The sequence below is a fragment of the Tiliqua scincoides genome, chromosome 5 (assembly GCF_035046505.1).
Source record: "Tiliqua scincoides isolate rTilSci1 chromosome 5, rTilSci1.hap2, whole genome shotgun sequence".
Classification (NCBI taxonomy): Eukaryota; Metazoa; Chordata; class Lepidosauria; order Squamata; family Scincidae; genus Tiliqua; species Tiliqua scincoides.
The window spans coordinates 16408412-16423220 of NC_089825.1; the positions used below are offsets into that span (position 1 = coordinate 16408412).

The 14809-nt window shown below is 43.4% G+C and overlaps 1 protein-coding gene across 1 annotated transcript in view; it reads left to right on the forward strand.

Moving 5' to 3' along the window:
* The first annotated feature begins 5904 nt into the window (after nt 1–5904).
* KIF5B (kinesin family member 5B) overlaps nt 5905–14809 on the forward strand; it is a 45452-nt gene continuing 36547 nt past the window's right edge. The window contains exon 1 of the mRNA XM_066627210.1: nt 5905–6331. Within this exon, the coding sequence (XP_066483307.1) occupies nt 6206–6331 (126 nt within the window). The 5' untranslated portion in view covers nt 5905–6205. The remainder of the gene's footprint in view (nt 6332–14809) is intronic.

The following is a 14809-nucleotide window of genomic DNA, read 5'->3' on the forward strand; positions in this document are numbered from 1 at the left end:
TCTCTTTCATGAAAACTAAGGTAGGAAAAGATTTTCTGGGACCTTTGGTGCAGTTCAAAGCATACAATCGAAATATACATTCAGGCATACACATATGAGGATATATGTTCTAAAACTGGGGTACAAGTTGTTTGAACCCTTCTCTGCCCTAGAAACGAATACCTAAGAAATGATGAAATATAAGTACTTCCACCATATTCAGGAATTCTTGCCTGCACCCAGAGGTTACTCTATAAAACAGGGGTCAGCAACCTATAGCCTGCAGACGGACAGCCCAATCCTGAGCTGCCCGGTGCTCAGGGCTGCTGTAGCGCCAAAAATGGTTGCCAGTGCATCCTGCATGCTCTGTGGGCAATGCTGGAAGCTCCTTGGGGAAGGGGCTTTTGTCCCCTTCCCCCAAGTAAGGCAAGCAGCCCCACAATGGAGCTACTCAATTCTACTGCGACCTAAAGGTTGGCATAGAATTTGGAGCCTCCATATAGGGCCAGTGGCCCAAAACGGAGGCTCAGGATTCAGTGGAGCAAGGCTCCACCAGTCCCACCTCTCCCGCCCCACTCCCTCCCCCAGCATGCCTCCTTCTCCCTCCCCACACTCCCTCAGCCCTGGAACACGTCCTCCCAGCCCCATGCCCCCAACCTACCTCCTCACTATCAGGCGGTTCGTGCGACCGCTGAGCTCCGCTGCTGCTAGGACCCGTAAACATGCCTTACAGATGTTTGTGACAGTGTGTGCTGGCAGTAAGCTGGCGCACACTCCTTAGGATAGGGTCCTGAATCTCACTATTACTTTAGATGTTATAGATAAAGAAAATGATATGTACTTAGTTATTATGATTTTAACTGTAGTGAGGATTTTATATGCTAGATATTGGAAGGACTTCAAAATACCAATGAAAGATGAATTAATAGAAAAAATAATGAATGTGGTAGAAATGGACAGACTTTCAGAAATTTTGGATCACCAACGAAAACTGACACAAATTGAGCAATGGAGACCTTTTTATGCTTGGTTGAAAATGAAATTTTAGAAATAGGGCATTTGGATGATTGTACTACATATATATAACTTGATATGAAATGATAGATGAATGAAAAATGATATTGTCATTATTATCAACAATCAGAAATATATTTCTTTGCTATACAGCAAAGCTGTTAATCTTACTGTTTAGAAATTTAGCTTGCACACTTCCAGGACTACTGTCATCTCTCCTAATGCAGCAATCTTTTGCAGACATTTCTGTCTGCAAATTTCTATACATGGGGAACGTTCCACCTCAAAACCACTCCATTCATTTCTGTTGAGGGAGAATTGTGGACTGAATAGAGAAACCCATGTGTGTAGGCACTCTGGGCACCGCACTATGGAGGGCCTCTGAACTGTGGGAGTGGTGTTTGATATATCCTATTAAAAACAAGGACCCAGGCACATCTTACCTCAGACTTGATCAAAGAACAAGGGCCTTTTAACAGCTGTGTTCACACACTCCGCCTTATGAATAATGATCGCCTGCAGCACTTCTGCGGCTGTGAGGTAGAGTTGTTTTTCCCCTGCTTAAGCCAGAACTAAGGCTTCAGCTGCATGAAATGGATGGACTTGTTACAACATGATATTGATGGCGAAAACCAAAAGCTCGCCTTGCTACACCAAACCAAACTTTGAAAGAAATTGCTCCATGTGTTCAGCTAAAGCATCACACTCTTCAAAGTGAAATAGGGTCACATTTGCTACGTGACTATTTTGATCATCAGGCCAATCTGTGCAATTGCTGCCAATCATGACAAGGCCCTTATTTGACCGTTTCCTCCACAGGGATGGCAGATGGAGGTGGGGAAGGCATGCTGCAAGGCAGAACAGAATGGGAAGACCCTGTTTCTCCATCACACTTAGGATCTATACATTTCCAGTCAATACAACATAGGTCTCTGCTTAACTTCTATAACAAATACCATAAATATTTACACGCTGCCTTTCCACTCTGCAACACAATGTCCAAAGAGGCATACAACAATTAGACACTTCTGTAGTGATTGCAAATGGGTAAGCCTATTTTTTGACACTGTGCATATATGTCCACAACCATAAGGCACCCAAGACTGAGGAGTCAATAGCCAGCAGAAGTAACAGGTGCAGAGGACACCGCTCCAGGGGCAGCTGGCGACAGAATGGGCATCCTAGATGTTAGCCACATAGCTGACAATCTAATGAACTGGAATGGCAGAAGCAAAAGAACGGCTGGACATGCACACTGAACATTCTATACTTGTACCTCAGATAACTTTTTGCTAATGCTTTTAATTCTTTTTTTAAAATAAAACAAACCAGAAAAGCTTCTGCTGCACTAATAATACAACAGATGTCATTTCCCTAATGCCAAATGTCACAATTCTTCCTTTCATAAATCCAAACATAAATCCAATAACAGCTGGGTTTGAATTTGTTTTTTAATGTTCTCAGTCCTAAAAAAATGAGCCTAACCTTACAAATATCTGTCTGGAAGGTATTCTCATTATGGTCAACAGGACTTTCTTCTTAGTTAAAGTGTTCAGAGGAAGACAGATAGATCCATACATATACACTAGTGAACACAGCATGCGTTCTGAAAACACAAGCTCCTGTCTGCCATAGGAAACATTTCCTGAGCGTCAGTCAGCAAAGTCAAGAACTTATACACATAATCCTAAGTGCACCCGAACTCCTATTGATTTCAAGACAATTTAGGTTGCACTCCTATATGCATTTACTTGGGAGTGAAGGCCTAATCCTATCAGCTTTCCAGCACCAGTGCAGCCGCAATGCAGCCTCAAGATAAGGGAACAAATGCTGCCATATCTTGAGGAGGCCTTTGTGTCTGCCTTCCCACCACAGGATGCAGTGCACACCCCATTGGCATGGCTATGCCAGCATTGGAAAAATGGATTGGCCCCTAAGGGCCAAATCCCATCCAGCTTTTTAGCCCTGGTGTAGTTGTGCCAAAGAGGTATGCGCTGCATCTTATGGTGGGAGGGTAGTTATGGAGGTCTCCACAAGGTAAGGGAACATTGGTTCCCTTTTCTTGGGGCTGCACTGCAGCTGCACCGGTGCTGGAAAGTTGGATAGGATTGGGCCCTACATCCCTTTAAACTCAGTGAGGCTTCCTTCTGAGCAAAAATGCATAGGACTGCACTGCCAGTCACAATGAGCAAGTTTAATAACTTGACCTGAGTTTCCAGTCCCCTAACAGTTTGCAAACGTGTGAAAAAATGTATACAGTATTAATTTTATTCACTATTATTTTTGTTGTTAATATATCGTATGGAATGAAAACACACATTTTAAAATGGCATCTCAATGTTGTTATTATGAGGGCAGCAGCCATTGGGAGAAGTTGGAAAGATGCAGCACACCAAACAAGGTTCCATTAAATTGCACAGTTCCCAGGACTGCACCCTTCCCTACAATCACAGCCTCTTCTTTCCAAAAGAGATTAATAAATAATGCAGCTGCCTTGGGGAAATGCCTCAGCTTTTCCGAGTTGTTCAGAACTGCTCTGCTTTGCTAAAACAGACTCCTTCATACCTTATTAATTTCAAGTCCATTAAAAAAAATAATCTAGTAGAGGCAGACAACTGCCAACTCAGAGTGGCCTCAAAAAACTAAGATGCAAATCTGCACCTATATCTTTTGCATTTCAAGGGTTTTGTGTAGATTTCAGCTGTTTTTGACACCTCACCCATAAATACTGCTGAGGGGCTCTTCTGGGGCTATTTCCAACTCTTATCCAGAAATTATTAGCTCCCCCCCAAATTATCAGTACTTTGGAGCTGCCCTATTGGCACCACTTTCCTAAGTCAAGAGAACTGAGAATGAACATAAAGGCTGTGTGGTTAAGGTCCTGGCATTTGATTTTAAAAATCCATCCTGGCATCCCTGCTACTGCTTTGATAAGAGAATGAAAACAGGCCAAATAATTCCAGTGTCAGTTATGCACACATCAGGTGATTGCTGATGCTTGAACATATCGGGGCGGGGGGGGGGGGAGGAGAGCTCTCAAGTGCAAAACAAAGAGTGTGAAATGAAACAAAGCGGACAGTTTTCAAAGTCCCGTTGAACAGGAGTCACAGAGAGTAAATATCATGTGTATTCCGCAGGGGATACCCACCTCAAATCTTTTCATTTCATTATTAAATAAAAGTAGGAGAGCCTCCATTTTGAGGCACAATAAGCAACAATTCCATCAGACTCCTATCATATGCAACAAGAGTTACTATTCATCTGCAGTTACATGTAAAAAAGCAACATGACTCAGTAAATTATGAAAACATGGGAACAGTCAGTGAAAAATGTGTATTGTTTTAAGTTAACCCATTTCTGCCCAGCCCACAGATGTACACATTGGCTCCCTGTAACGTATATGCAATGTCGGGCAGAAATGGCTTAATCCTCTTCAGACTATAAGGCAAGTAGTTTTCAAACTGTGATGTGTGGGCTGCCTAGAAGCTTATTATTAGTTCCTCAATGTAAAAAGCATTCATCAGTACTGGCAAACAAGCTACCCAGAAAGATAACTTGCTCACCACAACCAATGTTAGGGTGCAACTCTAAAGACACATAACTAAGAGTAGGCCCCAAGTGTAGGCCTGAACTCAATGGGATTTACTTCTGAGCAGACATGCATAAGATTGTACTATCACTCTGCAATGTGTCGGTGCAGGGGAATGTCAGAGTAAGCCATGCTTTATATGCAGATAGTCCCAGGTTCAGTTCTTGGCATTTCAAGGTAGGGCTGGCAAAGTCCAGTCTGAATCCCTGAAAGCTGCGGCCAAGTAGAGAAGAGAACCCTGAGCTGGATGGGCCAATTGTCTGGCTTCACATAAGACAGTTTCTGTTTTGGGAGGGACCAGTTCAGAGGCTGTGTATGTGATTTTCCAGGGCTAAGCCAAGGCCCCCTGGCTCCTGAGACCATAAAGTCTCTGCAAGACACTTACCTTCATGTTGTCCTTGTGCCCTCATTCTCCTCCATTCTCTTCCTGCTGTCTGCCATTTCAAAAGGCAGGCAGGAGAGGTAAAGGGCAAGTGAAAAGAAGAAAATGACACCATTCCAGTTCCCCCCCCCCAGTTGAACCAGGGGTGTCAAGCATAAGGCCAGTGGGCCAGGTGCAACTTATCTAGCCCCCATTATAACTGGACTCTTCCAGTGTGATAATTGGGCTCTCATATCTGGAACACATGAACAACATTTGCACATTTTCTCTTATGTCATTTGGGGCTAATGAGTTCCTAACTGGTAACAAAGTGCCTTTTTTCTGCCCATCACCTGCCTAATGACATCATTTCCTGCTTAATGACGTCACTCCCTGTCCTCACCAGGCATTCTACTAGCTCACTGTATGCATAAGTTGGACACCCCTGGGCTAAACCCCTCTTGCTTTCCACGCCTCTCCTCCAGATTTCCCTCCCTTAAAGTTTCTGCACAGCCGCAATGCATGCTTTCCTTCCACGCCCTCCGTCCCAGGCACGTGCGCTTGCGCATGCGCACAACGTCTCATCTCTCTGAAGCAGTGGGGAATTTCCTTCAAGTTCCCCAACGGCTGTGCTGGGGCATTTTTCTTTCAGAGGGACGCGGGGAGAGGGTGTTGTTTCTGCGCAAGCGCAGTAGGCTCAAGGCAGACTGGAGACTTCTCAGAGGGACGCGGAGGGGGCCACTTTTGCGCCTGCGCAGTAGGCCCAAGGCGGAGGCACTTGTCTCAGAGGAACGCGGGAAGAGAGCGCGGACCGCTTCTGCGCAGGCGCAGTAGGATCAAGGCGGTGCCGAGGCACTTCTCTGAGGAATGCGGAGAGAGACCGGCCTTGCGCCTGCGCAGTGGCCCCAAGGCGGAGTTGAGGCACTCGTCTCTGGGACGGGGCCGTTTCCGCGCCTGCGCAGTGGGCGGAGGCGGTGCTGAGGCAAGGCTGCCTGTCGGCGGAGGGTGACGCCAGCGCCGGAGGGGGGGCCCGGCTTTGCCGGCTGCAGGCGCCGCCATGGCTGCCATATTGGAGAGGAAGTGAGCGCGGGAGGCGGCCAGGCCTGGGCGGAGCGGTGCGGCGCGGCTGCCCTCCCCACGCGCATTCGGGCTGCGGGCTCCGACGGCGGTAGCTGGCCGGCCCCGGGGCCGGGCGAAGGGAGCGGGGCGCGGACGGGAGCGCGGCGCCCTGCCGGCTGAGGAGCGCGGAGGCGGCGGCCAAGATGGCGGACCCGGCGGAGTGCAACATCAAAGTGATGTGTCGCTTCAGGCCTCTCAACGACTCCGAGGTCACTCGTGGCGACAAGTACGTCGCCAAGTTCCAGGGCGAGGACACTGTCGTCGTCGCGGTGAGTGGGGAGCCCCGGCCTTCTCCCGAGGGGCGCTGGCCTCGGTAGGCGGAGAGCCGCGCCCGGCCCAGGTCTCCTCAGAAGCTGTTATGATCAGTGGGGCTCACTCTCAGGCACGTGTGGGCGGGGCTGCAGCCTGAGTCTAATCCTAGGAGTGTCTACTCAGAAGTAAGTCCCATTATAATCAATGAAGCTTACTCCTAAGTAAATGTGTATCGGATCACAGCCTGACTCATTATGGAATGTAGGGCACTTGCCCTGAGCCACTGGATGAAGGAACGCTGTGGGGGTGGGGTGGGTGAATAAGCTCCTTGATGTCAAGAGTCCAGTGCTGAGGTTGGCGTTCACAGGCCTCTCCAGGAAAACTGCTGGAGTGTGTCTGCGACCCCATCCGCTTTCCTGGGAGTGAGCTCCGTTGGCTATAATGGAGCTTGCTTCTGAATACACAGGCCTAGGATTGGGCTCTGAATTTATTTTCTTTTTGTGCCACTGCCCTATCATTTCGTGGTCAAGCCACTGAATGCGAGGGGGGGAACCAACTTGTATTTAGCAGTTCAGTTCCTCTCACGGTTTTCCATTCTCCCATCTTGGGGAGTTGATGGTCAGCTGACTCTTGTGTACTGGAGGTTGTTTCTTTCCTCTGCAAGTTTGCTTAATGGCAAAAATGTTGAACTGTAAACCTGAGAGTGTTTGCAAACACTTGGGAATGGAACAGAATATAAAAAATACTTAGCAAGTCAAAACAGGCATGAAACTTGAACTGTATTTATAGCAACTTCAGTAATGTATTCAACAAAGGCCAAAAAATGTAGCCAGCTGTGGGCCCAATCCTATCCAACCTTCCAGTAGCGGTGCAACCGCAATGCAGCCCTGAGGTAAGGGAACAAATGTTCCCATACCTTGAGGAGGTCTCTGTGATTGCATTCCCAGCACAGGAAGCAGTGCATACCCCATATGCACATCAGCACTGGCACTGGAAGATTGGATGGGGTTGGACCCTGTGTTGATCCATTAAAAAAAAAACAACTCTAGAAGCCGTATTCTAGTAACATCCTTATTGGGACCAACCCAAATGACACACGGAGTTGGAGAGATAGCTTTTCAGTTCATCAGAATCCTTCATCAGGCTTGATGATAAGAAGAGGGAGGGAACTGGACCTGGTGAACAGGCCCCAAAAGTTCTGCCCCTTGGGGACTATGTCTCCAGGCCTAGTCCACTTTTTTATAGTTTTCTTTCCATCCAGCCTGATGAAAGGTGTTGCTGGACCGAAAAGGCAAGTGTTCAAGATTTTGGCTGCAATCCCTTACTTGAGAGTAAGCCCCATTGACTAAACTGGGACATCTGAGTAGATATGCACAGGATTGGGCTCTTTGTGTTATTTTGGTTATGCTTGCCAACTTCAGTAGCAAATACCAATAAATCAATGTACAGTAGCTTTCTTGTTAGCAAGCATTTGTTTGTACATAATTCTGAAAGGCTATGCTTACTTTTTCCATTTAAGACAGAATGGTCTTGTTTTAAAATGCTTTATTCTAGCCTTGCAGTTTATGATGATAATGTAGAATTAAGAATCTCTATAGAATCTCTATTTTAAAACTGGTTCAGAGAAAGCAGAGGCTGTTTCTCTTTCAAAGCAACCCTAAATCAAATATATACGCAAAACCACTATTCATAACCAGACATTAACCTGCTAAAATAAACTGCAGTATTAGACTGACAATTCAAATTTTTCCAAAATGCTAGATGCTTAATGCTTATCTGAATTGAATTTATGCTAACTCACTCTTATGTTTGACTTAAATCCTGGCTGATATATTAATAATTGGTCATTACTCCGTTGTCAGACTGTATCTAGAGAGCAAGCCACTGTCTTGTTCTGTATTTTCTTCACAGTCTAATGTGTCTGGAGGGTCTTGGATAGAAATCTAATTCCACTTTATAGGTCTGTCTTGTAAAAGGATGCCAGATACATGATAGCTAGGAGTGTAGAGTTGTTTAAACCTTACCTCAAGTGGTCTTGGTATAAGAATATGGAAGAATGATGTTGTGAGCTGTAACAAAATATCTGGCCTTATGTCAAATCTGTGAAGAGAAGCTTGCTATTAATGTTGCTGGAGTTTAAACTTGGTTCAAATCTAACTCAGCTTTGGTGATGTGGCCAAAGGTATCAGGTGTCTTTGTCTAGCAACCATCTGCAAAATATGAATTATTGCAACCTTATTGTCTTTGGCTACTGTGAAGATGTACAATATAAAAGCTATAAAGCTTGGCAAGCTTCCAAAGGATTTAAACAATAAAGTGTGTCCTCATCAACCCCCAGGCAAGGAGGAGTAATTTTATTTGGGTCATACTCACTAGGATAGGATCCATGGTATAGCCTTAAGATGATGAGTGATAAAATGAACAGGAGTTGAAAATCTATTTGGTGTTAGTGAGCAATAAAGAGTTTCTACAGTTAGAAACGAGGATGGTTGTCTAGCCTCTGGGTGTGAACCAGCAAGATCTTGAGAGTTTGAACTCTCCTTAACTGCCTTCTCTCAAATTTTTCCTTGTCATCTCTGCTGAGCACTCAGCTGCTGAACTCTCCACCTCTTGGTAGTCGGTCCTCAAGTTTCTATTCTGGCTTTTCACCCCGTCTTGTATCTGGTACAGCTTTTTTGTCTTTAACTGTCCATGACTTTTCTCACCTCTTTTTCTGCTGTTTTTCTTGCCTGTGATCTTGCTCTTCCAGTTGAATTCTTTGGCCCTCCTAAAGGTCTTCCATTCCAAGACTCTGTTCCTTATGCCTGGAACTCCTCCCTGAACACTGGTGGTGCCAAATTCTCTCTTGAGAACCCAGTTTAAAACTCACCACCTCAGTAAAGTGTTTTGCCCTTTAATTGGAATTGGAACTAAACCTTAAGTGCCAGCCCTATATTGCCTTGAAGTGTATCTTCTTTTTTGAAGCTTTTACTAACTTGACCGCATAGCACAATAGAAGGAAAATAAATACCTACTTGGAACTGAGGCTACAAAAATACTCCAAGCTGCTACTTGTAGTTCATATGAAATATTTTAATAATAAAATAATAATAATAAACTTTATTTCTATCCCACTCTTCTCCCTAAAGGGACCTAGGGCGGCTTACAACATATTAAAAACAGATAAAAACATATTAAAAACACATTAACAGAAACCATAAAAACAGTAGTCAGATAAAAGTCAGAATAAAAAGAGCATAAAACAGCAGTTCATAGAGGAATCAGGCCTGTAAAAAACAACTAAAAGGTGTATAAAAGATGTTAAAAAGGCCATGAAGTCAGAAGGCTTGTTTAAACAGCAGGGTCTTCAGGCCTTGCCGAAAAGTCTCAAGAGAGGGAGCCATTCTCAAGTCAAGGGGAAGGGAGTTCCATAACATTGGCGCTACTACTGAGAAGGCCCTGTTTCTTGCCGCCGCCCCACGTACCTCCTTAGGCGGCGACACTTGTAAAAAGGCCTTCTCTGATGACCTGAGAGGATGAGCCGGATTGTACGGGAGTAGGCGATCTCTAAGATACCCTGGCCCAGAGCAGTATAGGACTTTAAAGGTCAAAACCAGCACCTTGAATTGGGCCCAGAAACGAATGAGCAGCCAATGTAGCCCCCAGAGAAGTGGACTGACAGAGTCAAACTGCCTAGCTCCAGTGACCACACGGGTCGCCGCATTCTGCACTAATTGCAGTTTCCGAACCGTCTTCAGGGGCAGCCCCACATAAAGCGCATTACAATAATCTAACCTTGATGTCACCGTAGCATGGATCACCATGGCCGGGTCTGCACGATCCAAGTACGGCCGCAACAAGTATTTTACTTGTTCAAGACACAAATTGAAATGTGTATGTGCAGAGAAGTTTAGTTGAGTGCTATTTGGGAAGATGGCTTTTGGAGATATGAAAAACCATGTTAAGATTTGGCAGTTTAGCTGTTTGTGCTATATTTTTCAATAACACAGAATGGATTACAAGCATTTTGTCTAATGCAGATGTTGAATTGTTTCATAGGGTTGAAAAATTGTAACAGGCAGAAAGGCCTTTCAGTTAAATTTAATTCAGTTTTTTCCTTCTGTGTACAGGAACACATTGAGGAATCTTTGTGCAAGGAGTATGAGTATATCACAGGGTAAACTATCAGAAGGAGAAACAAAAATCTTCTGGCAGTTTTGCTGTATATAGCTTCATAACCTTCCTCAGCAGGAGTTTCTGTCCTATTTTTTGCATTTGGGCAGGCTGTCACTTTACTGTCTCCTGTTTCCTTCATCTTGTCACCTTCTTCTATCTTTTTCTCATCAACTTAATCCTATAGCCTTCCCTGGTTTTACAGTATGTGCTCTGTGAATGGTGAGTGGGCTGCAGTGACTGGCTGCTAGGGGAAAGAGATGGAAATAGAGCTAAGCAAGTCCCAGCTCTAATGGGAGTAGAGCCAGATAGGAAGTTTGAGAAACAATATACTTGCTGTTGAGCCTTAAAATTTTAACTGAGCGATTGAACAAGGGCTGTCCAGGCATTTGAAATACTATCTCTGCTATTTGCTGTAGGCAAGCAGTCTCATGCGTAATTGCATGTCTGTGTTTCTTTAATGAGTACAATGAAGAATGCATTTCTGCAACTTTCACACTTTGCTAATTCACATTTGCTGTAAGAAACAAGTTTTGGATTTTCATTAGTCAGATCTGGATCAGGATGTTTATCTGAAAATAAGATGATTTGGAATCTGTTTTATGAACTTTGAACAGCTTTTGTGCCACCTGGTGGCATGTAGATTTGGTAATGTTCAGGTAATGCATCACACTTGGTGATATTTTCTGTATTCAGACTACATTGAAAGGTACAATATAGTGGCATAGTTCATGAACCTTAGTCATTGAATGGCTATTTCTACCTACATCATCCATTCTTGAGGTTTATTCTTTGACACTTTATTTACAGTGAACCTTCAGTTTAACAGATGTCAGAAATAATGAAATCTGCTTCCTTAAACAAGTATGATTTGCACACCTGCACACTCATAAATGCATCTAAATTTAATGGACTTTTGGCATCAGTGGAAACTTCTGCCCTCCATTTGTTCATTAAATTGGCACAAATGGCATTACAGTGAACCCTCAATAACTTTTTTGCATTCATATTAATCTCATGGTAACCGAGAAAGATGACTCAAACTGATCCCTTCCTAGACAATACAAATTATGTTTAAAATGTCTTTTGTTGAAAGTCAAAGCAATTGGTGTACCTGGGAACATAGAGACCTCTCTTTGAAATGGAGTTAATACAGTCCATGTATGTATGTATGTATTTATTTATTTATTTTAAGAGATGTATGCCAAAGCAAATGCCCAAGGTGGTTTATAAAACTTTATAGTCAAGTATATAGTATCACAACAAATAACAACATCAAACAAGGCAGTAGAACTTTAATTTTAACATTACATGGTTAAAAAATGAATATCCCAACAAAGCAAAATTTAAGGGAAAAAGAAAAGAATTCATGGAGCCTGTGGGGAACAGATAAGTTCAGGGAGGTCATCAAGTCACAACAGAAAGGCAGAGGGCAAAACAGTAAGGCAGCAGCCAAATGCCAGATGAAACAGGTATGTTTTGGGCTCTCGCTGAAAACCCCCGAGCAAGGGAGCAGTTTTCAGTTCCCCCAGGAGGGCATTCCACAGCTGTGGTGCCACCATTTGCCTGGTTTAGCAGCAGAGATCTGTTTCTATTCTTTAGCATGCTTTTGGGAAGGGAGTGCATGGATGTTATTTTCTCCCTTCTTGCACCATGCCCAACTGCAGCTGTAATGCTTTATGTTTATGAAAATAGTGCAGGTTGTTATACTAGCATACAGTTTCAGAGGAGTGCAAACCATCAGGTACTGTGTGTTCATCAAGGAAATACAATTACACAAAGCATCTTCTGCAGCAGACATATGTGATAGGCATGATACTTTCATGAAACCAGACAGCACTGTTTACATCAGGGGTCTCCAAGCCCTGGCCCAGGGGCCAGATGTGGCCCGCAACCAACCTCTTGTCCCCTGAAAGCCTCTGGCCCACTCAACTGAACATGACCAGAACTGTACTCTGATTGTATCTGGAGGGTGTTCTGAGGGTCAGAGAGGTTGAATGAATAAGCCCATTCATTCATTTATTCACTCATCTATTATTTAAATTTTATATTTAAATTTTTTTTCCAACCCTCAACACAACGCCAGATATTTGATGCGTCCCTCTGGCCAAAAAGTTTGGAGACCCCTGGTTTACATCAACAGGCAACCCTGCATTTTAAAAAGTTGGAGCTTATCACCATGTAAGAGGTTATTTGCTGACAAGAGCCTTCAGTGTGATAGGAATTGTGTTCAGCTACCTGAAGTTAAATACAAAAATATCAAACAGCGCCATGGAATATAGATAAGTAAATTCATGTGGGTTTTTGTGTAAACCTTTCTGTAGGTTTGAATGAAGTTGGGTGGAAGGTGTTTTGTTTACATAGTTGTCAGAAGTCTGCAAATTTTGACTGGTCTTGGTAACTTCTGCTTTATTTGTTTTTATTGTATAGTTGACTTCTCCTGAGACACAGACAGAAATCCTTGCTGTTTTTGAGTTGTCTTTAAAACTAGAGATGGTGTGACTGAATATTCTCATGAATTCTTTGCAAAGCATGGAACACTGTGTGTGTATCACTTTGTGCTGGGTATGCAGAGGCAGAAAGACTTGTAATTTGCTGCTTATTGCCTGGTAATCACATTTGTGGAATGTAGATAACTGCAGCTATTTCACAAGCCCAACAATTCCTGTAGAAGAGACCAGGTGTCTTATGTTATTTTGTGTATATGTTGAGAGGACATAGTGTGGTGGTACTGATGCTGTACTTTTGAATTTGTAAGCATGCTTCCAGGTGTTGGCTTTCTGTATCACTTGTGCAGCATTTGCAAGTGACCGGTTCATTGACCTTTTGAAAACCTGGAAGCGAAATATTGTGTTAATTGCCTTTTTGCTTAATGTTGATCCTGCTAAGTTGCTTGGGTTAGCATATGGGGAAGGGGAAATAGCAACGTCTGCAAAATCAGCATTGGTAAATGAATGCCATATTTATCTTTAATGAGAGAGTTTGTTGCACTTCTGGGTTTGTGGCTGTTGGTATTTGCAAAGGTAGAAGCACTTAAAAGGCGCTCAGTCAGTGTGAATTTGAAAATGGATTAGAAGTTTTTGTAGAACTGGTATTCTGCTCTAAACCAGGACACTGAATTACATCTATGCATGTAACTTCATAGTTAAATGCAGGTGTCATGTCAGGCCTGGGATGGGGACTCTGGATCTCGCATACACCACTACTGTTGAGCTACCCCTCTGGCTCAACTCAATCCTAACCATGATCTGCCCCGAACTTAACCTTTCTGCCAACCAGGGCCTGTTGATGGCCTTTCTGGGGGTGTGTGTCAGTGGCTTATGTCCTTGTGGGCCTCATGCAGGTTGAAGTACTTCAAAGAACAATGGAGAGACTGCTGTGCTAGCAGACCTTGCGGCCCACCAGCAGAACATGGCAATAGGTAGAGATGGTAGAAAACTATAGTGATGGACTAAAAACGTATAATACTGCTTTCTGCACATCTCAGTTTTGTAAAAAAAAAGAAAAAGAGCGTGAGAGAACCAGAAATCTACACTTGTTTGGTTTTTATGTATTTAATGGGGGGTGCATAGGTAATGACTGTGGCTGCATCTGCTGACACTATACTACCTATATCACTTACCTAGTACTTTTAAAGTGATTATAATTTATAATAATGTAAACTTTGAATAAAAGCGCATAATACCATGTTCTGCACTTCTAACTTTATAGAACACTGAACTCTACAAAAAAAAAATCAGTTTTTTCCCACCTAGCAATAGGATTGGGCAGTTAAGGGTTGAAGATATGGCTTCCTATATCTTATCCTTTTTGCTTACTTCAATTGGGATTGTTCAGTTTTTCTATAAGTAATCCTTTCCTAAGTATATAAAAACTCAGGTTGTATTCTCATTTCTCATCTAAACTCTTTATATCAATGGAAGCTGAGCAATACTGTCATCACCTGCATCTTTTGCTTGCATTACTTTGATAAATTGTTGGGCATCCTGATGTTACTCAATCAACAAATACATTTAAAGTACCTGCATAGTTCAGAGGTTAGAATCCTGAGCATTTGTAGGACTTTGCAGGCATTTCTAAAACACTCATAAGTCCTGTTTTCAAGGTAGTTTGTGAAATTCTTCCTTTCAGTGCATGGGCATGATTAAAGTCAGGCATTTCAGAATCCTGTTCATTTCAATGGGAGAAGTTTAAGTACTCATCTTTGTTATCATCAGTGGGCCTTAGGTGCTTAATTTAGAGAATTTGTTCTCCCATTGGGCTTCAAGTAGTTCTTGAACTGTACAAACCTTTAGCAAGGAGGATTCTAGTTGTTACAGTTCATTAGTATTTCTAGTTGGTGA